General features: G+C 38.1%; 2 protein-coding genes across 6 annotated transcripts in view; one reads left to right on the forward strand and one right to left on the reverse strand.

Annotated features, from left to right (window-relative positions):
* The window catches only part of Tpr (translocated promoter region, nuclear basket protein), a 54,136-nt gene extending 52,722 nt beyond the window's left edge, over nucleotides 1–1,414 (forward strand). For both annotated transcript variants that reach the window (XM_090340212.1, XM_090340213.1), the window contains exons 51-52: nucleotides 571–666; nucleotides 1,216–1,414. In XM_090340212.1, coding sequence (XP_090196338.1) covers nucleotides 571–666; nucleotides 1,216–1,271 — 152 coding nt within the window. In that variant the 3' untranslated portion in view covers nucleotides 1,272–1,414. The remainder of the gene's footprint in view (nucleotides 1–570; nucleotides 667–1,215) is intronic.
* Nucleotides 1,363–18,609, reverse strand: Prg4 (proteoglycan 4). Of its 4 annotated transcripts, XM_090340214.1 has the most exons (12): nucleotides 18,508–18,609; nucleotides 15,873–15,995; nucleotides 14,174–14,293; nucleotides 10,981–11,127; nucleotides 10,365–10,487; nucleotides 6,891–8,954; nucleotides 6,103–6,180; nucleotides 4,958–5,094; nucleotides 4,584–4,740; nucleotides 3,975–4,172; nucleotides 2,112–2,237; nucleotides 1,363–1,567 (listed from the first exon to the last, which is right to left on the reverse strand). In XM_090340214.1, the coding sequence occupies exons 1-12, from the start codon at nucleotides 18,581–18,583 to the stop codon at nucleotides 1,470–1,472; spliced, it is 3,447 nt and encodes a 1,148-aa protein (XP_090196340.1). In that variant the 5' UTR covers nucleotides 18,584–18,609; the 3' UTR covers nucleotides 1,363–1,469. The 4 variants fall into 4 exon arrangements, with proteins under 4 accessions (XP_090196340.1, XP_090196343.1, XP_090196342.1 ...); XM_090340217.1 differs by lacking the exon at nucleotides 15,873–15,995; XM_090340216.1 differs by lacking the exon at nucleotides 10,365–10,487.
* Nucleotides 18,610–22,452: the final 3,843 nt, after the last annotated feature.

The following is a 22,452-nucleotide window of genomic DNA, read 5'->3' on the forward strand; positions in this document are numbered from 1 at the left end:
CCAAGGACAGTGCTCAGGCCCTGAGCTCAAGCCCAGGACTGGCAAAAAAAAAAAAAAAATAGATTCAGGACATATACTTAAATTTGAGTTATCAGAATTTCGTAGTGATTCGATTTGAGGTGTTCCATAAATATTCAAATGTGACTTACACTATATTTTAATGTGCTGTCTGCTAGGGATATATTTATTCTCCTAAGTATTATGTCTAATATGTGGTTAATCACCAACAACAGTTTTATTTAGTCAAGCAGTTTTAAGGTGTGTTTTTTTTTTAGCTTTGTTTTTGCTTTTTATGAATTTTTTTGGTTCGTTGAATTTTCGTATTTTAAAAAGCAAACTTGAACCAGGCACCAGTGATTCTAGCTATCCTTTCCTATAATCCTAACTATTCAGAAGGCTGAGATCTAAGGATCATTGTTCGAAAGCCAACCCAGGCATGAAAGTCTATTAGAACAAATGGACACCATACCTATACTTATGATTACATTTTAGTGATTAGTCTTGCCATGTAACTGCTTTCTTGGCTTTTTTATTTGCTTGTTTTTTAACTTTTTCTAATGTTTTTCTTAGATACAAGCAGTAGTCAGCCAAAACCTTTCAGACGGGTAAAACTTCAGACAACATTGAGACTAAGTGTCCGTGGTCGTCAGTTTAACAGACAGCGCGGTAAATTTTTGATATACTGATGATATAAGAGTGTGGTGACAGAATAATGAATAAGTAGTACGTGTTTTCTGATCCTTAAGCTTCCAATTTACTTTTTTAAATGACCTATGGATCAAGGAATAACACATGAGCCTATGATATTTACTATCAAGAAGCCTATTATACACAGATTATGTATTCTAGGCATATAATGAAGTAAACTTAATTTATATATCTTTATTTCTTAAATCTAAAATAAGATCTGGGAAAAAAAACAGTATTAGTTCATTGTAACATGCCTGCCTCTTGTTATTAAATTATGTATTTTGAATGACAGAATGATACCTTGTGACTGTTATAGCTAGTACAGAATGTGAAATCTGAAAATCTTAATCCACTAATGATCCTAATCCACTTAGATTGTGTTCATAATATAAAAATATTACAATGAATTTCATTGAACAAGTGAAATAGCTAATAGTTTTATATTATAATGTTTAGATTTTTATTATTGTTACTGAAGATGATTTCCTTTTTTTCTTTTTAATGTAATTGCTTTTTCTTCTACAGGTGTAAGCCATGCCATGGGAGGAAGAGGAGGCATAAATAGAGGAAACATTAATTAAATGATCTGTAAAATATAATTTCTGTGAATAAGTTTGTCCAGTATGTTTTAGTGTAATAATTATCAAGTTGAAAAACATTTTTATATTTAAATTGGTTTGCTTATCTCAAAATTCTTTATTAATAAAATGTTTCTCTGTGTCAACATTTATTGTTCTTTTCTTTATCTTAAGTATATGCCTCTTCTTTGGTTGATCCATCTAAGGACAGTTGTACCAGACTTTGGAGAGGGTCTGCCCAGAACGAGTAGTAATTGCTCTTGCTGTTCTACTGGGAATATCAATGTTGTAGTGTTGATCTAAATGGAAGAAAAATATTTTTTAATTAAAAAGTATACATTTGAACTAAAATATTTTGTATACATTATACTCAGTGTTGATCATTTTAATATCACAAATGTTTTCATTCATTACTTTGAACTTTCTGCCAAAAAGAAAATGAATTGCCTTGATGAAAATTGTATTCATCTCTTTCTTGAAATAAATGAAAATAAAGAAGAACTATGTTATTCTGAAATACAATTTTCTTGAGATAGATGCCTTTGGGCTTTTCAGAGAAAAATGTGCTCTAACCTAATTTTATTCGCTGTTTGTTTCTCAGGAGTAGCCTTTTCATCATCTGTACTATGTAATCTATTAATACCACAGGTGATGGACACAAACTAGTGTCAGTATCTGTGCCAAAGGAATGACTTGCTTATCATGATCTCTTGAGCGTTGGCATTTTAATTGCACTCCAGTATTCATTGCAATTAGCATTTTAGGTTTGAGCTTTAACTGTACTCATACTTTGTTAAGAAAGATCAACTTGTAAGGGTACTAAGATGTCACCCAGTAGCTTACCCTTCGAAAAGGCGTAGTAGTCGTAGCCATCAGGTTTGCGGATGTTGGGCAGTGTTACAGCAGCAGTGACCATGCTTGGAAACCCTCTCCACATGGTACTCATTTTAACTTCATTGTGGAGGAAGCCTGCAGGGAGCATTTTGAATTGAAGATACCAAATGAAAATGTAGTCTACACGAGTAAGGGAGAGACTTTAAACAAGTTGCAACATACTCACTACTTTAATTTAAAAATAAGGATAAGGCAAAAGAAATGGGGAGTAGGCTACAGTCCTAGAAATAGCTGGGGGTTTTGTTTTGTTTTTGTGGTGCTGGTCCTGGGTCTTAAAACCCAGGCCTGGGTGCAAGGCTCATGCTCAGCTGCTTGACCCACAGTTCCACTTCTCATTTTTTTTAATTTAAATTTTGTCATAAAGGTGATGTACAAAGGGATTCAGTTCCTTGAGACAGGTTACAGAGTACATTTCTTTTTGAACTGTGTCACCCTCCTCCCTTGCTTTCTCCCAGTTTTCCTTCTCCTGGCCCCCTTCTCCCCCAAGTTGTATAGTTCATTTCCAACATAGTATCTGGTATCATTACTGAATTAATTCACTCTTTGTCCCACTGTTTCTCTTTTTTTTTCTTTTTTACGCCCTGGGCTTGAGCTCAGGGCGTAAGCACTGTCCTTGGACTTTCTCAAGGCTAGAGCTCTACCACTTGAGCCTCAGCACCACTTCTGGCTTTTTGCTATGTATGTGGTACCGAGGAATCGAACCCTGGTCTTCGTGCATGCTAGGCAAGCACTCTACCACTAGGCCAAACTCCCGGCCCCCCACTGTTTCTCTTCTGCATATCAGATACACTTATATGCAAGACAAAGGGTACAGAAATCAAAATTAGAGACAAAATGAAATAAAGCTATTGGTAAAAATAAATGCAAACAATATAATAGCATTGATGAGCATCATTTTATATGATCATATGCACATAGCTATTGAGCCCCTGCCCTGTGGTCTTCTAAGAATATCCTCCTTTGTTCTCACTATGAATGTTTAGAATACTTATTAATCATGTCCAAGTATAATTATTTATCTTTTACTTCCCATTGGTTTTACTTGTAGATTTATAGGCATACTCTTATAAATTGAGGAAACCATGCTTTTCATGGTTTAATTTGAGAAAAAATCTCATGGACTTCCCTGCCAAAGCTGACTTTTAAACCATGATCTTCACACTTCAGCCTCCTGAGAAGCCAGGATTACAGGTGTGAGCCAATAGTGCCTGGCAGTAGCTTTGTTCCCTATGTATTCTATTTAAATGAGTTACTGATCTCAGAGCCTCATACAGCTCTGGTTCCAAACCTTGTAAGAATTTTTAGCATTACAGATCTGTACTATGCTTTCAATAAGAGATGCTTGAGAAAAAGCATTATAATTTATAATTAACAAATTTGAATAAAGTGCTTTCTTCTAACAAAAGGAAAAATGAACTGATACTTGGTTAGTAAAGCAAACTTATGTGTAAGTTATATTATTTAGGAGTATTAGGTCTACTTGTGATTAAGGTTTTTTGATCTGGTTTGGTTTGGTTTTTTTTGTGGTTGGGTTTTTGTTTTGAACCTGAGGTGCTGTCTCTGAGTTCTTTTTTTGCTAAAGGCTAGCACTCTTAACACTTATGAGCCATAACTCCATTTCCAGTTTTCTGGTGGTTCATCAGAGACAAGAGTCTCACAGACTTTCTTTATCCAGGCTGGCTTCAAGCTGCAATCAGCAGATCTCAGCCTCCTGAGTAGCTAGGATTACGGGCGTGAGCCACCAGACCCCATCTTACTTTTTAAGAACCCATTACAACAGTTTCATGGATAGGAATTTTGAACAAGATGTACCTTTATCTTGGTAAGAAACTCTGATAGGTGTATAGTGAATTCTGACGGTGTGTGTCTGAACAGGTCCAATAGCCCGTTCAAAGCGACGTCTTCTAACCTGTGCTGCTTCTCCGTAGACAGAATAATTTATAGTAGGGCTTCTTCCGGGGCATTTTCTGGTGGGTTCTTGTTTATAAGTATATTGCTGAACGTTGCCACCTGTCATATATTAGAAAATCACATAGAATATGAAAAGTGATGTTAATCCTCGAGAAACAGCAAAAGAACATTTACAATGTGAAGGAAATTACTGCTTTTTTTAATCTTTCATAAAAACATACCACAATAATATCTATAGTGAAAGGTATTCAATACTGAAATGAATGTTAAATGACTAAATCTAACAAATTGCATAATTCTACATAAAGTTTAACTTAAGTGGTAACATCTGTTACATAGGTAGCCTAAAAACTTCAACGAACAGCCTGTCAAAACATCTACCTCTTAATGTCCTCCATTTTTGTTTTCTTCATTACGAACATTTGATTCCAGCCATTAAAGATAGTTTTGACAGTAAACCACATGATAAAATATTGAAACTAACAATTTTGTCAAATTCATAACACATACCTCTCTTGAAAAAATACACAGATTCAGGCCTGTTCTTGTACTTTGCTACAGAAAGAGCTGCTACTATTTTCCCAGTTAGTCCTCCAAATCCTTTTACAATTTGTTTAGGATACCCTGCATCTTGTATATCATTGGTGAAGCGCCAGTACTGAGAATCCTGGTAATAGAAAAGAAAACTAAGTTAACAGCTTGAGAAAATAGACTGGAAACTCATTGTCAACTTCAAATGTTTGAATAAGTACACCATTAGTGACATGAAGTTATTTAATAACAATAGTTTGTTAAAATATGAAGATACTTCAGAATTGGAGATTAAGATGATTTTAATAAGCTACAATGACTATTTGCTGGTTTCTCATAATTATTTTTGTTACCTTAAAGAAGAAAGTTTTTCCTTCACAGTTGCATCTAGTAAAAACAGTGTCGATGGGAGAGGGAATACCCCAAACTTCAGTAATTCTGCGAGGTGGAGATGGTGGCCTGAATGGATTTAGCATCCAGAAATAATGACCTAAATTTTAAAAAGACGTGTCAGCCTCCAGACTGAATACTCAAACCTATTATCAATCCAAGGTGAAAGCAACTTTTATGTTATTATAAAGAAAAAGTATTGAAGTATGGCCAAGAGGGATAATTTGAGTATTTTTGATAGATGCTCTTTAGTCTTTAGTCTGAAATTTAGCAAAACCTTTTAAATATTTTAGTTGTTCAGTTTTCTGGGGGTTTTTTGGGTTGGTTGGTTGGGGTTTTTGTTTTTGTTTTGTTTTTTATTTTTTTTATTTATTTATTTTTTTGGTGGGTCATGGGGCTGTGAACTCTGGGTCTGGACACTGTCCCTGTGCTCTTCAGCTCAAGGGACAGCCCCATTTCCCATTTTCTAGTGATTAATTGGAGCTAAGAGTCTCCTACTCTTTAGTTCCAGGGCTGGCTTTAAGCTACGATTCTCAGGTCTCAGCCTCCTTAGTAGGATTACAGGCATGAGCCACCATGCCTGGCAGCTGCTCAGTTTTACTTCAAAGCCTTTTGGCTTTGTACTTATCTCTGGGTTACCCGTATAGTCACTTATCTCTGGATTTCCATGTCCTTATGTTTTAGAATTAAAGGATTACAACTTAATGACTACTAAAATCTTACGGACTTTTTATTCTGTGTATATGAAATAGCCAATTGCTAACCTATCACTGAGTATTAACACTTTCATTTACATCACTATTGAGATGTTATTTGCCAAAAAAAAAATAGAGCAGGCTTATAAATCTTAATGTCATCTCATTTGTGGAACTGAAATACACACTATATGGCCTTTTAAGTGCAAACAATGGAAAATACAGCAACGCTTTGTCTATTTCATTTGCTCTATTTGTGTATCTAATCTTGTTAATCCTAATCTCGCAGATTCTCAGCTAGAACTCAGTTACCAATTATTCCTTTCTACAACAGACAACTAAACTAGCAATCTCCCATGAATCTGATTTATGTAGTACCCCATCATAGTAGTAGAAGTGTGTACATAGCTCACCTCGAAATGCAACTAATGTCCCATTGCGCAACGTTGTCAGTCCGTCTACTGGCTTACCATTACATAAATTGGTCTCATCTAAAACAAATTAACAAACACATTAATGCAGAAGACAGGGAAGCATGTCATTTCCTATTTACACTTATTACACTATTTTCCTATTTAAACTTATAAAGGTATTACAATAAAAGTAATTGTAAATTAGAATGGGCCAGAAGTTCTTACTCTTCACATAATTTAAACATTCATTCATCGTGTGATATTTGAACCCATGATGTCTGGCATAGCTTTTGAGCTGGTTTGGAAAAGGAAATTGCAGTGAAACACTTTTCTTCACATTATGCTCTTACTAAGGATGGACTCCTGACTGAATATTTTCACATTCTAGAGGCCATCTGTTTATTATATGTGGTAGGTTTTTACTTAGTTTTCTTAAGACCAAATAGATTCACTCTGATTACTCCTCTGTTCAAAGGAAGCTGTTAAAATTCAGAAAGTAACAACTTTGAGGTCTTGATAATATATCTCCACAGAGTGATACCAAATAAGGACAGTTCTACTTCAGATAGAAAATAACCTAACTTTGGTTAGGCATTTTTCCCCCTCCCTCTATTTTCCTTGGCTTTTTGATTTTGAAAAGTGTCACTATGAAGCTCAAGCTGACCTAGAACTTGCTGTGTAATTGAGACTGGACGCAAGCTCAACAATCTCAAGTAGGAATTACCCGTGTGTATCACCATGCCCAGCAATTGCCAATCTGAAAAATAAAAGTAATTGATTCTCATTACCTGAAATCATGGGATGGATGAACATGTCTTGATTGGGACCTCTTGCTGAGTGGTCAGTGCCTGCAATGACTATAGGAGTTAGCACAGGGGGTCTGGGGATCATATGAGGGTTTCCAGATTCTGCACCATTGGCCTCTTCATTGTTTGGATTTATGCCAACCATAGCTGAGTTTGGAGTTTGACTAGGACTGGTCGTGGTTTGCAGCATGGCTTCTGCTACAGAGGTCGGGTTTGGTTCAGATATTGTGGAAGTCTTCTTTGGGGGAGCTGGTGTAGTCTTGGGTTTCTTCACTTTAGGAGGGTTTGGCTTTTTGGTGGAAGTGGGCTTTTTGGGTGCTTTGGTTGGCTTTTTGGTAGAAGGCTTTTTGGGTGCTTTGGTTGGTTTCTGAGGTTTGGGAGTTGTTGCCTTCGCACTAGTAGTTGTCTCTTCTGATCCAGGAGTTGTTTCTTCAAGATTATTCATGGTTTCTTCAGCTTCAGGAGTCACTTTAGGTTCTAGAGTCGTTCTGAGAGTAGTAACTTTAGGTGATGTACCTTGAGGAGTGGTGGATGTTACTTGCGAGGCGGTGCTTGTTATTTTGGATTGAGTAGTTTTTTCTTCTGTTGTCGTCTGTTTAGTTGTAATTTTAGGTGTAGCAGTTGTACTTTCAGGCGTGGTTTGTGTGTCTTTTTCGGTTGTCTTGTCTTTAGCTATTGTTGTCTTCTCAGGAAATTTCGTTGTAAGGGCTGGAGGCTCTTCAGGACTGTTGTCAAGACCCATTGGTGTGGGCTCCTCAGGAAACTCAGGAGTTGCGTCAGGAGTATTCTGAGGAGTAGAAGGCTCCATGGTGGTGGTTGGGGTCAGTGTTTTAGGAGAAGTTGGAGCTGGTTCCTCAGGGGTAGTGGGTACAGGTTTCTTGGGAGTGGTGGGGGTGGAGGTGGGTACAGGCTCCTCGGGGGTGGTGGGGACAGGCTTAGTGGTGGTGAGAACAGGTTCCTTGGTGGTGGCAGGTATGGGAGCTGGTTCCTTGGTGGTGGTGGGTGCAGGCTCCTTGGGCGTAGTTGGAGCTGGTTTCTTGGTGGTGGTGGGTGCAGGCTCCTTGGGCGTAGTTGGAGCTGGTTCCTTGGTGGTTGTGGGTTCGGGCTCCTTGGGAGTGGTGGGTGCTGGTTCCTTGGTGGTTGTGGGTTCGGGCTCCTTGGGAGTGGTGGGTGCTGGTTCCTTGGTGGTGGTGGGTGCTGGTTCCTTGGTGGTGGTGGGTGCAGGCTCCTTGGGTGTAGTTGGAGCTGGTTCCTTGGTGGTGGTGGGTTCGGGCTCCTTGGGCGTAGTTGGAGCTGGTTCCTTGGTGGTTGTAGGTTCGGGCTCCTTGGGAGTGGTGGGTGCTGGTTCCTTGGTGGTTGTGGGTTCGGGCTCCTTGGGAATGGTGGGTGCTGGTTCCTTGGTGGTGGTGGGAGCGGGCTCCTTGGGTGTGGTGGGAGCTGGTTCCTTGGTGGTGGTGGGTGCGGGCTCCTTGGGTGTGGTGGGTGCTGGTTCCTTGGTGGTGGTGGGTTCGGGCTCCTTGGGTGTGGTGGGTGCTGGTTCCTTGGTGGTGGTGGGTTCAGGCTCCTTGGGTGTCATTGGAGCTGGTTCCTTGGTACTGGGTGCAGGTTCCTTGGGAGTAGTAGGTGCTGGCTCCTTGGTGGTGGTGGGTATAGGCTTTTTGGAGGTGGTGGACAGGACGGGGGGTTTGGTAGTGATTTCAGCTTTAGGGGTAGGCTTTGTGGGATCCTCAGCTGATGTCTTCTCTGCACTTCGTGTCTCTTTACCTGAAGTAGTCTTCTCTTTTGTACTGGTAGAAGTCTGTTTGTTTGTGGCCATGCTCTCTTTAGTTTTAACTGTTGTCTCTTTCTTTGTGGAAGATGCCTCTTTGGGAGTGTCAGACTTAGGTGGAAGATTGGGTTTCGGATTTATTGGTTTTGATGGGGTAGTAGCAATGTCAGGAGTTGGGGTGAGCTTGGAGTCCCCATTGTCCTGTCCACTTCCAGCGTCATCTACAATTGGAGGCTCTGGCTTAGGTTCCTTTTTAGGAGTTTTCTTGTTGTCTTTTGCTAGAGAAAAAAAAATACATCTTGGGTTTTGGGGGGTTTTATTTTTCTTTGGGGTTTTTTTTGGGGGGTAATTTTTGCCTTCAACGGTAACCTGAATTTCCCATCCTTATCACTGAGTAGTTGTATGGCTCTAAGCAAATTCCTAATCTTGAATATGTCTATTAATTTATCTTCAAATGACATATATATAACCTATCTTTGTGGGACTGTTTTTCAGAGAGAATGAATGAGACAAGGAATAAAAGACTCCAGTAAAATCCTGTATAAATAATACATGGACGCCAAGGACAACTTTGAAATTACCCTAATGATCAATGACATTAATTTCTTTACATCAAAATGCCTTATCTTTGCTTTTTTTCTGCCCCCCTCCCCACCCCGCTTTCTCCTGATTCCTCATTGCTCTTTCCTCCTGGAAGTCTAGTCCCATCTCATAATTACCAAGGAAGCCTCAGAAGAATCAACCTGTATCAACAAGATTTTTGCTGACTCATCCCATAACAAGGGCTATTAGCTCTTTCCTATGCCCAGCGAAATGACAATTCTGGGGAAACAGGCTGTCCAGGCAATAAAAGGACTCCACTTATGGTTTCCTCTAGCAGCTACCCAGTAGATGAACTAGAAAGTCTAAAGGACTCTTCTCTGAGATGAATTTGATTTGGCAAGCATATATTGTACTTCGATTGTGAGCAAGACCTTGGAATGATTCCAAGATTAAATATGTGGCTATTTAGCTAAAGAGGCTGCTTCAGCTTCCACAACCACCTAGGGAATAGAATTCTTCAAAAATCCAGTATTTCCTAGAGAAAAAGAATGCATTTTAGAATTTGAGGAAATACAAAGAGCAAAATCCAGAAGATGTCCTTCTCAGAAGGTAATAGCCTACTTTGTGGCACATTCTTTCCAGAGAGAAGATAGACAGATATAATAAATCATTATTTGAGAGTAACAGAGATGATCTATAAGGTGTAGATAATCTAGCCTTTCCATAGGGATTTGTAAGAAGGATTGGTAGGTGTAACACACTTGAAGTCCTATATACAGTGCTATGCTGGGAAAGTGAAAATGAGAGCCTGAAGGGAGAGTGGAAGGAGGGAGGGAGAGGACACACAATGACTGGGCAGATAAGAGTCACAATCAAACACCACAGTCATTGTAGGTCTGTCAGCCTGTGGTTTCAGTCACTGCCGAAGTATCTTCTTATCCTTTACTCTCCAAAGTGGTTTCTTAGCTGGAAAAACCTAAAATTATTTTTCATTTCTTGGAATAACCTAAAATGATTTTTCCAAAGTACCTCCCACCCTCAAGTACTGTGATATCCTCAAATCTTCCTACCAGTACATAGTACTTTTAAAAAGTTATTGTTAACATGGCATTGATATAGTCTTTGATCTTTATCAATGCTCAAACCTTTGGGTTTCTTCTGTAATTCTCTATTAGCAGCTGAATTTTTGGAAGACTTGACTTTCCGAATACTTGAAGAAGAAGAGGAAGAGGAGGAGGAGGATTCTTGATTTTCAGAGACAGAATGTTCTATAAATCAAATAAAAAGTTTCATCACACCAACAGCAATTAATGGAAGAAGAATGACTGGTAACTCATCCACAAATATCAGTGCTCTTTTTAACTCTATTAACAATATGGTTAACTGTCAAAAGGCCCATCTTCTGAGCTTATCACACAGATTAGTAAGGTCATTTTCTCTAAACTTTCCCACATTTGCAAAAATTTGCCAAAGAACCTACTCTAGAAAAAAATGAATTCATATATATTTTTTCTCAGTTTTGCACTAAATTGTTTCCCTTCTGATTACTTCAATAGAGTCCATGCCGGCTGTCTGTAATAAAGACTATAAATACCTGAGTGTTTATACTTTGTTTAAACTCCAGCCTAAATGAAGTAAACAAATGTAGAATGAGCCTTCAATGACTCATAAATTACCCACTCAGAATACTCAGATGTGTATTCCACCTACAGGTTATTTCATCTAAGAAATCTCCTGTAGTTACATCTGACATCTTCCTACCTTCTGTTATTTCCTCTGATTCTACAACTTTCTTAGTCTTCTTTTTTGGTGATTTGGGTGAGCGTTTGGTGGTGGATTTGATGGTTTGAGATGCTCCCGGAGGCAGAGGTGCAGTCTTGGGAGGTGGTGGAGTTGTGGGGTTATGCACTGAGTCCAAGCAAGACAGGTCAGTTAACATCCAGTTCATATTCATTGCAGTGCTAACTGAAAAGCATGGGTTCATCTAGTTTTGAGAACAGACGCTGGCAAGAGCCATAGCAGGAAGGCTCCTGCCCAACATGAACAACTCCAAACAACCAGCAGGTTGTATTGCTATCAAATAAATACTGACTCACAGATTTTGGTAATTCGTGACAGCAAAATCTCAGGAATCAAAAGTCCTAAATCCAGTCTTAACTTCCAAGTGTCTACCATTATAACTTTGTACAAACAGCTAAACTTCACTTGAACTCTGTCCTCATCTTCAAACTGAGAAAATGTTCACAATTATTCAAATTATTCAAGATTTCTGTAGGTATTTGTCTGCTCCCAAATATGCCAGCATGAGCTTCATTCATTTGGATGTCCTTGTACAATTATAAAAACTATATATGTGGATGAAAACACCTTATTTCTTGAAAGAGAAGTATAGTGTCTCTATTAAGCATTCTCTTTAACCCACCAATTTACTTTATTTTTATTATAAAGGTTTGACATGAATATTCTGAAGTGTTTTTGCCTATACATAAATGCTTTTCCTCAAAATGTATTGCACTTCCTAAGGAGAAACAACTTAATGGCTTTTGTTCCCATTCCTCACTTCTTTTCATGTCTGGAAGAGAAGCCATGGAACATTCAGGGTCAGAAGAAAGGACAGGGATTTCTGAAAGGTATGAAAACAGAGGAACGAGACCTGTCAGAGTAGAAAAGAGTTGTGCATTACCCATCAAACATCTCCACGCCATCGCTGTCACCATGTATCTCAAGTTGAGTGAAGGTTCAGTCATGTACTAGTTAGTGATTTGGGGCCAGCAGTTAACCTACTAGGCTGTTTCCTTACCCACATTTGGATACACTTGACTTCAGTGACACCCTCAGTGGTATGATATTTAGATGTATAGGTAAGAAGTATGACTAACCTCATAAATTCTGTAAATAAGGTTACTTGAGTGTCTTTAATTAATTTCACTGATTTCTCCCTAAACACCAAGTATAAACTTGCTTGTTTGCTGTCTCTTCTTTCTTTCTTTCTGTCTGTCTTTCTTCCTTTCTTCCTTTCTTTCTTCTGTGTACATGCATGTGACTATGTGTACATGTGCATGTGTGCTGTGTGTATGTGTGTGTGTGTGCATGCTTATAATAGGGCTTGAATTCAGGACCCTGAGCTATCCACTAGCTTTTTTGCTCAAGGCTAGTCCTGTACCACATGAGCCACAGCCCTACTTCTGGACTTTGGGTGGTTAAGTGGAGATAAGAGTCTTACAAATTTTCCTTCCTGAACTGGCTTCCAAATGGGATCCTCAGATCTCAGTCTCCTGAGTAGCTAAGATTGCGGGCAAGACATACCTGTGCCCTGATCAAGTATTGTCTTTTATTTTTGCCAGTCTTGGGGCTTAAACTTAGGGCCTGAGCACTGATGTTGGGCTTTTTTCAAGACTAGAGTTCTACCACTTGAGCCATAGCACCACTTGCAGCTTTTTCTGTGTACATGGTACCAAGAAATCAAACCCAGGGCTTACTTCCCAAGCACTCTGCCACTGTTCCTTGCTCCTGGTTGTAAATACTATAAGATATTCTCTTAATACTTCAGAGCTCCAGCCACGTTCCCTCACCATCCATCATCTCACAAAATAAACTGTAAGTTGATTTACTAAAATTGTTTTGGCCATAAAACTAAAAATCAAACAAGAACAAAACCAAATCAGTGTAATGAGTAAATACGTGTCACCCCTTCTGTCAGCTGCAGGAATGCTGAGATCTAAGGGCTCTTTCGTTTTTGTTGTTTTTTTAATCATAAGGGGTGCTATCTCCATTTATTTTTGGAACACATTCCAATAAAAACATTGCACAATGAAGAAACATCTTCAACCCTGCTGAGTAAAAGTTTTCTGCTGTCTCACTGTCATTCTAAAGAAGCAGGAGGCTCTTCCTTGTGTAAATAAAATGATAAGATTATGCAAGCCATGCTTATTTTCACCTTTACCTCCAGGAAACAGTCTCATTTTAATAAAGTAGGGTTGAAGATTATGATTTGTGAGAGAAAAGGGTCTATTAATTAAGTACATTTAAAACTTGTAAGCATCTGGAAGGTTTTGATCAGACTCTTAAAGCATTCCTTCAGGACTTATATGGAAGAAGATTTTCAAATGAAACTATTCCTTTTGTATTTTACCATACACTGGCTTTGTATAAACAGAACTACAAGACCTGTAGATGTGAGAAGGAAAAAAACTTCACAGTAATATTTTAGTAGGTTTGTCTGTAAATTCTCTGACTTACAGTAATTCACAAAGTCACTTACTTGTTCAAAGAAGCATTAGATTTGGCCTTAAATATAGATTCAAACCTTGAGTGTAAAAAAGCACCTACTGCTAAAAGACAGTGGTCTTGGGAAAGTCAGTACTATTAGGGTGGGACAAGAAAAAATAAGTGAGCTAATTACTGTTCATTTAATCTCAATCTGAACCACCTCTCTGTCCTCAGTCTGCAATCTCTGGAGCCTGACTGGTCCTTTTAAGAGACGCTTCATTTTTTCATGCACTTTTATTGTTAGGTGATGAACAGAGGGGTTACAGTTATAAAAATTAAATAAAGAGTACATTTAGAAGATGCTTTTTTTCTTTTATTTTCATGCAAAAAAATTATAAAATAGGCCAAACACTGGTGACTCACAACTGCAATCTTAGCTATTGAGGAATCTGAGATTTGAAAGTTTAAAGCCAGCAGGGGTAAGAAAAACCCATGAGATTTTTATCTCTAAACACCAAAACACTGTTTCAAGTGGTAAAGTGCCAGCCTCCAACAGAAAGGCTAAAGGACAGCATGTGGGCTGAGTTTAAGCTTCAATACCAGCATACACACCTTACAAAATACGTTCTATGTTAAGACAATTAGGACCTAGGACAGACTGCATGCTCAGTGGTATGAGCAGAGTTAAAATGAGCACACAGAGCAGGCTGTGCTGAGGAGCGCTGAGGGATCTTGCCAAGCTTACCTTCTTCGCAGAAGTTCTCATAGTCTGCACAGCACTTGCCATACGTCTTACACTGGGAGTCACAGTCACACTCCCTCCCACGTGCAAAGGACTCGAAGCAGCGACCTTTACAGGAAAGCTCTACCCAGAGCAAAACAAATGGCATAGATTATTGTTGACGAAGCCATACATATATGTTTGGTAGCTATTTCCCACCTGAGAGCTGACTAGAATTTCAAAAGTCCATTTCTAAGTCTTTCATTACAAATTTGAAGAATCATTAAAAACAAAAAAAAAGATGGTGTCCCAAATAGGGATAACTCAAGTCAATAAAGAAGTATAATGAGTCAGGAAAGCATTCCTTTCTCTTTAAGATGCCAAAAGAACCCCCAGTGTGGTCTGACTCATTTACATGGATGGACAACAGAAAAATGGAGAAGTGCCTAAATAGTTATTACCGTGCATATGAAATTATTCCATCTTCTCTTCAAACTATTGGTCATTTACAATGATTGAATGTTTATATCTTATCACAGTCAAACCCAAACTTGCCTAATACAAATGAACATTGTTCAGGCAGAAGAAAATCATATATAATGCAGAGGACCTTTATTATGGCAAAGTGGGCACCGTGTAAAGTTGAAAGTATTCAGCCTAATCCCATTGAATTAAAGAAAACAGGCCTTACTGGGGGGCCAATTGCTCATGCTTAGTACATCCTAGCTAATCAGGAGGACGGAATCTGAGCCCCATAGTTCAAAACCAGCCCAGCCTGGAAAGTTTGTGAGACTCTTATTTCCAATTAACTATCAAAAAGCCTGAAATGCAGGTGTGACTCAAGTAGTAGAATGCCAGCCTAGAGTGAAAAAGCTAAGGGACATGAAGTTCACACTGTAGTACTGGCACAATTTTTTTGTTTAAAGACAAGCCTGATTGCAAAATAAGCTTTGTTTGAAGGTACAGTGACTTACCAAGATTTACTTACAATAATTACTTTATCCAACACATACTTTAAAAGATACTACACGATAGTTGATATATTCACATGCAATTTCTAGAACAAATATGACATTTTTAAATTATGATTTTCAAGATTAATTGTGAAATTTTTCTTTGTCTATGGCAACATGATCCAAAATATAATCAAGTGAAATACTTACTTAAAATTCAGGTTTTGGGGGTGATTAACTGAAACTCATCATGAACACAAGTACTTATATTTAAAGTATCTTTTAAATACTAGAGTAGACAGGATAGTTCTACCCATGATTATTATTTTTTTTTTGAGATAGAGTCTCACCAGATAGCTCAGGCTTGCCTTTTGCTGAAACTAGATCCTATTATTACACAACGACATATCTAGTTGTTAGCAAGGAATTATGCATTATTTTTACTGAACGACTTCTCAGGTGCAATATTTATTCCCTAACTGAAACAATTTAAACAGGACATTTTCCCTGGCACTAGTCAGTAGTTGTGTGCAGATGTCATATTTCAAACTCCCCCAGTAATCACAAACTTTGATATCATGCTTCTATACATTGCACTGCAACATTTACACCAGTGAAGAGAGAGGTACTAAGCAAAGGAGATGAAACAGAAGGAGAGCAGCACAGCATGGAGTGGGGGGCAGGGTGGGAGGAGAGAGAGGAGGGAGGCACCAGGGGAAGCTCACAGAACAGTGATGCTGACACAGTAGACACCAGCTCTCAGCACTTACCTACAGTGCAGACTTTCTTGAAATCGGGGCAGCACTCCATGTAGTGTTGACAGTTATAATCACAGTTGCAGATGGCATCTCTAGAATACCCTTCCCCACATCTCCCTGCACAGCTTGGTATATCTAAAATTATACAATACTAGGGTAAACCGGGCCAAACCACTGATACAGGGAAATCTCCAATAAGGGAAAACAAGGCCAATTGATGGGGGAGAGGGGAGTTTTGCTGCTTAGAAAATGTTACAAAGGAAAGTTAGCTCTAGGTCTAGCTGATAATTGGCTAAGTGCATATATGACTTTTTTCTTCATTAAACTGAGTAGATAAACAAATCGTTAAACAGTAAACAATATTTTTCTTTTTCTTTTCCTTTTTTTTTACCATGAATAAAAATTCTTGGAGGGGTGGGCAGCTGCTGCAGCTATAACAATCATCAGATTACCAGTTGCCATTTATTGGGCATCTCTGTACCAGCCACTGACTCCATTACTGGTGATGATATTGCCAGGAGAGTATTAGTTACATGTTTTTAGAAATCAAAAATAACACAAGCAAGGTTTTTAAAATAATTTTCTCAGTGGTATACAACTAGTTACTGGTTCCAATGTCTATGATATATATATATGCATATATATATATATATATATATGGAGAGAGAGAGAGAGAGAGAGAGAGAGAGAGAGAGAGAGAGAGAGAGAGAGAGAGAGAGAGACTAATTGATTACTTGCTGATTATGTGTACTGACACTGGGTACTTTCCTGGTTCTTAGCACTATCAAGAACCTTTCAAAAAAGCATCTGGGCCTGAAAGTCATGAACTTGAGGGTTTCAAGGCAGATGAGCAATGGTGAAGGCATAGTTACCCTAAAAATTTCTGAGACTTCTCTGGAAAACAACCTGAAAAGCCTCCCTGAGAGATAACCACAGGAATGTAACCTTGGAATCCATTTCTGGAATAGAAATTGGCAGGTGCAATGTTCTAAATCCATAAAGGGATGTTGAAATGCACTGAAAAATAATCTCAAAAGAAGAGAATCCAGGAAAGTTAGTCTTAATATGAAATAAAACATTAAAGAGTAGTATAACCTTCAGAAAATCTGCATACACACATGTGCACAATACATACAAAAATGCATATATAGTGTATGTATATAAATACATATATTATATATAAAGAAAAGAGAACAAGAAAAGGTTGAGAAGGCAAGAGAAGCAGACAAAACGACATCAAAAGATTATCCTTTTACATTTGGTAGATTTCTGAAATGCACCAACTTTCAATACTTAAACTTCCAATTTTCATGGATGACTGCTTTGTCTTTAGTGCTAGTAATTCAAACTTTCAGTGAACAAGCAATCTTACCCAAGAGGAGTATATGGTTTAGGGGACACTCCTTGTGTTGTAAATTACAAAATATCATAGGAGAGCGGGAGGAAAAGACCAGATACACAGGAAGAATCCTTAGATGTGGTTACATAGATTTGCTTCCTGTGTTTTCCCATCCTTTCTTATCTGAGTGACCCTTCCACTGTGCCTCTGTTGGTAGTCATCTCTCATTTTCATCTTTCATGCAAACTGCAGGTTGTTTTAAAAAAATTCATAAATACCTACTTGAGTAATATAACCTCTTTGTAACAATCATGAGACTGGGTTTTCCTCCACTTGGCTTTTCAATAGCAAAGAATAATTCTAATCTATGTCTCATGATAGAGACATTTTTCTATTTTACAATGTTTTTCTTCTTTGGCATTTTTTTGGGGTGCTGGTCCTGGGGTCTTGAACTCAGGGCCCGTGCACTGTCCTTGAGCTTCTTTTACTCAAGACTAGCACACTACCACTTTATCTACAGCTCCATTTTTGGCCTTTTTAAGAGTCTTTTTTAAAAGTCTTACAGACTTTCTTGCCTGGGCTGGGTTCCAACTGCAATCCTCAGATCTCAGACTCCTGAGTAGCTAGGATTACAGTCATAAGCCACAGCTACCCAGTTTCTTTTGCATTTTTCATTTTACGCAGAGTATATATTGTCCAAAAATGAAAATCTAGAATTCTTTATCTAGAACTGATCTAGGTAGCATTGCAAATTGCACAATATTGTAATCGAAAATGATTTTAAAACTGTTTATAACCCCTGTCCTTTGTAAGAAAGAGAATGCTTCAGATAAACAAAATTGGATTTGAAATATTATAAATGCTCATTATAAAATGATATCTATGTCTATCTGTTGTCAAAATAAGTTGTTTCTCAATACTTTATTTAGCAGAAAAGCTTAGTTATATTTATTTGACAACATATATACCAAAATCTGCTATTTAAATATAACTTTTCAATTATTTTGATGATTGCACGGCTCCGGCATATTAAATACCTGATTTTTAAAATTTTGGAAAACCATAGAATAGAGTACCAAAATTATTATAAACAAAGATCAAAACCTCTTGAAAGATTTCATAGTACGAGAAGAAAAGGTGAAAACTCAGCATCATTTATAAATATGTCATCTATATTTTCATTTTAACAGTGAACAGTATTAAAGCACATACAACATGTTTAGAAGCCTATTTCCTGTCACTATAAAAATCAGAATTAGCTGATCAGGAGTCACTAGGGAATGAAAGTGGTGTGGGTAGCTCAGGTACCTTGAGATGAAACTTGTTCAATCAAGCAAATGGAAAGCAGCAACAAGAAGGAAATGGGAAGTATTGTCCATGCCATGGTTGTCTTGAGTTACTGCTCCCTTGCTGGAAATCAAACAAAAGTGTCAGAAAACTGCTTCATCTCACCACCGAGTAACGTGTGTAAGCTACACACATCGTTACAGTGACTTTCAATTTAATATTGAAATCTTTTCATTCCTGACACAAAACTAAAAAGTAATAAGCTTGAATTAATTCCACAGAAAAGATTTGACTGTTATATTAAATTCCACGCAGTTCAAGTCAACAGATCACCAGATTCATATTATTGACCAATTAAAAACTTTAGAAGAATCTCCAAAATGAAAAATAGATTTATCTTAAAACTCTATTCAAAGTATAACTAGTACTTACAATGCAAGTTTGAAATCCTACCTTGGGGAAAAAAATAACCAGTCTCAATAAAATTTAAATTTAACAAGCATAGCAAAATTATTGTTCTATCTTTCCTTTAGCTCTCAATACAAATTTACTGTAGACTTTTTAACAGGTGTTAAGCATAAATCTGATTCTCTAAAACATATTTTTACAAGTACTATTCTTATAAATCTTTTTCACATTTAATACAAACTCATTTAATTCTACGAAGCTTTTTGACTCTGACACTTACCCATACATGGACAGATGCATGTCTCCAATGTCCTCAAGTCTTATATACCAGTGTAAATACATTGGGATGAACCAATTTGTCCAAAGGTTAGACAAAATCAACAGTGACAACCTATGAAATCAAGCTTTCCTCATTTACTGGAATAGAGCCCAGACAACTAGACTTAGGCAACATCTGGAAAACACTTCCATTAAGAAAAGTGACTACTACAAAGTTAGATTTATTGGCCAAAACACATTTCAAATTTCTAAGGGAAGTAGCCAAATTGTTCTGAGATGGTAAATTACCTTAGAGGGCTTCAACTAATGTATCAAGGTAACAACTTTTAAATAATTAACGATAGCCTTTCTTTCCAAATAAATCTATCAAAAGGTAGTTTTCAAACTTAGGTAATGTTAGCTTGTGGCATAAATTCTCTAAACTCATGCCAATAGGTCAAATACGTATTTATTTTTTTTTCCTGGGTATTTTCTTTCTTCCTTTTTTTAAATGTCAGTTCTGGGGCTTGAATTCTGGGACGGGATGTTGTTTCTGAGGTTTTTGTACTCACACCTAGAGCTCTACCATTTGAACACCAGCTCTATTTCTGGCTTTTTTGGTAGTTAATTGGAGAGAAAAATTTCATGGATTTCTCTGTTAGGGCTAACTACTATCCTCAGCCTTTGTAGTCACTGGGATTATAGGTGTGACCCACTAAGCCCAAAATATATTTTTATAATCTGAACTAGACACTCCATTTAGGTAGTATTAACCTTTAATCCCATTAACCTTTCTTGCTGATGGCATAGTAATTGTCCCATTAGGTATAAGTTCTCCCTTAGAAATTTTATTTCTGGCTAAAGGTATTTTGTTTGTATTCATTTAAATCTCATTCATTGGGGACAAAATAATTACCTCAGGATTGATTTTTAATGTGGAAGAGATGGGAAAAGAACAATAAAGAGAGATGGGTTTCCATAGTACTACATGCTCTACTCATCTGGTTTTCTTAGGTATGGTTCATTCTCATGGACATCAGTTTCTGTATGTGGCTGCACCACCCCTCCCACAAGACTATTCAAGGGCATTTACGGATGCTTTGTCTGAAGTAGATTATCTGAATTAGATTATCCCAGACTGTTGAGATTTCTACTTGATATGCTCCTTCTTCAAGCCTGCTGTTAGCCATGTAGCTAGGGTGTGTACCTAGTTGTTTTTCTCCACCTTTCCACATCTTGAGTTTCTTTCTTTCCAGAGCTAGCTCAGAAAGAACTGAAGCAAAGAAAATCCACACATGCAGGCTTGTAATGGCCTGCCTGGACTGCACTCAGTGCTGAGTCCATGTACTCAAGAAGTAGGCTGTCTCCTTTTCTCTCATGTAGAAGTTCTGTCCATTCAGTTCAAGGCATTGTCACAATAGTAGAAATCATGCCTTCTCCTTTTACTTTTTTCTTTTTCTTTTACCTCTTTCTTTCTTTCTTTCTTTCTTTCTTCCTTTTTTTCTTTCTTTCTTTCTTTCTTTCTTTCTTTCTTTCTTTCTTTCTTTCTTTCTTTTTTTCTTTCTTTCTTTCTTTCTGTTCTTTCAGACTTGAACTTTGGGCCTGGGCTCAGTCCCTGAGCTCTTTAGCTCAGTGCTACAGTACTACCCCTTAAGCCACAGCCACACTTTCACTTATTTGGTGGTTAATTGGAGATAAGAGTCTCATGGACTTTAGTGCCTGGGCTGGCTTTGAATCAAGATCCTCAGATCTCAGCCTCCTGAGTAGCTAGGATTATAGTTGTGAGCCACTGTGCCAGCTTGGAAATCATTGCTTTTTCACATAGAAGTTTGGGCAAAACTTTACTCATTAAATCAGTGAAAGTATTGTTGTAGTTGCTTTTGGAGATTGTGGAAGTACAGTGATTGTTCCACATCTTTTCTCCCTATTCTAGGCACCCCTATGTTAGGGTCCAGTCCCCCACGCCTAGCATGGAGAATCATACTGACTGGTCAGGGCTGTCTCTAAGATGTGAGTGAAGAGAGCAACCCTGTCTAATCTTACAGGTTACTTTTTTTTTTTTGTATGTATGTGGTACCAAGGAATCGAACCCTAGTCTTCGCGCATGCTAGGCAAGCACTTTAACCACTAGGCCAAACTCCTGGCCCTACAGGTTACTTTTATAGGCCACCAGCCATGTGGTTGGGCTGGCCATACACAGGTGGCCAATGGAATTCAACAGTTAATTGATGGCTGGGGCAACCACTGACATCTTTGCTGTTTGAACGGACCTATCATCTCAGTGGGCTTCTGGCGCACTGCTCTGATGACAAAGGAAAAGGAGGGAATTTCCTGGCAGGCCAAGTAGGTAGGGTGGGGAGGAATTCTGGTAACTCCACCTGGTTTAACTGCTCTGGTAATCTGAGCTGTTATCAGGGATTTTATAGTCCCAGCCTTAAGTACTCCTTTGTCATGAAGATGAAAATGCCTATAGGGGATGGATTTTGGGGGAAGTCAAGAAAGGGATCCCTTTACCCTACATCAACCTCTGTGGAGGGAGATGTAAGGAAGTTTGAACACAAGTGAGAGCCACAACTTCCACTCTGCTAGCAGGAAATTGATCCAGACTTCCTCTCTTCTCCCCTGTACAACAATGGAAAGAGGGTATCAGAGACCAACCAGCCTTGAATGTGAAGACAAGGACAGTAGCCTGGGGAACAGTATAAAAGACTTACCCACTGTCTCACTCTGCGTAAGAGGGCTTGACCAAAGGAAATAAATTCCATTATACTCAAACAACTTGAATTTAAGATCCTGTAGAACAACACTCTAGCTAATATAAAAAAACACATTACATGTAAATGAATATTTAGGTTGGTACTTCAGTCATGGAAAGTGCTCAATAAAGAGTAGCTGTCATCGTTAAAAAAACTGATTTTTATACTGTACCACAATGAACAAATGAACTATTGGTGATAATTTAAATGTTAAAACATGAACTACTGGCCTGTAATCCTAGCTACTTGGGAGGCTGAGATGTAGGGATCTCTGTTCAAAGCCAGCCTGGGCACTAAAGTCCGTGAGACTCTTATCTCCAATTAACCACTAAAATACTGGAAGTGGTGTTGTGGCTCCAGGGTTAGAGTGGTAGCCTTGACCTGAAGAGCTCAGGGACAGTGCCCAGGCTGCCATACAGTGCTTATATTAATGACTGCAAATGCATTGTATATGCAATAGAAAATCTAAGACTTGTGCTAATTTAAAAACTACACATTTAATAGTTCAAATACTATACGGAAGTAGTGGTAAACAGCTAAAGTT

The sequence above is a fragment of the Megascapheus bottae genome, chromosome 10, assembly GCF_031878675.1.
Source record: "Megascapheus bottae isolate mThoBot1 chromosome 10, mThoBot2.hap1, whole genome shotgun sequence".
In the NCBI taxonomy this organism is placed as follows: domain Eukaryota; kingdom Metazoa; phylum Chordata; class Mammalia; order Rodentia; family Geomyidae; genus Megascapheus; species Megascapheus bottae.

Excerpts from the sequence above, each read along its gene's own strand:
- Prg4 (XM_090340214.1), bottom strand. The coding sequence starts at position 18,583 with ATGGCATGGACAATACTTCCCATTTCCTTCTTGTTGCTGCTTTCCATT. Across the intron at positions 5,095-6,102 it reads GACATTAGTTGCATTTCGAG|GTCATTATTTCTGGATGCTA; the intron begins GTGAGCTATGTA and ends TTTAAAATTTAG. Across the intron at positions 4,173-4,583 it reads TGTGTATTTTTTCAAGAGAG|GTGGCAACGTTCAGCAATAT; the intron begins GTATGTGTTATG and ends AATATATGACAG.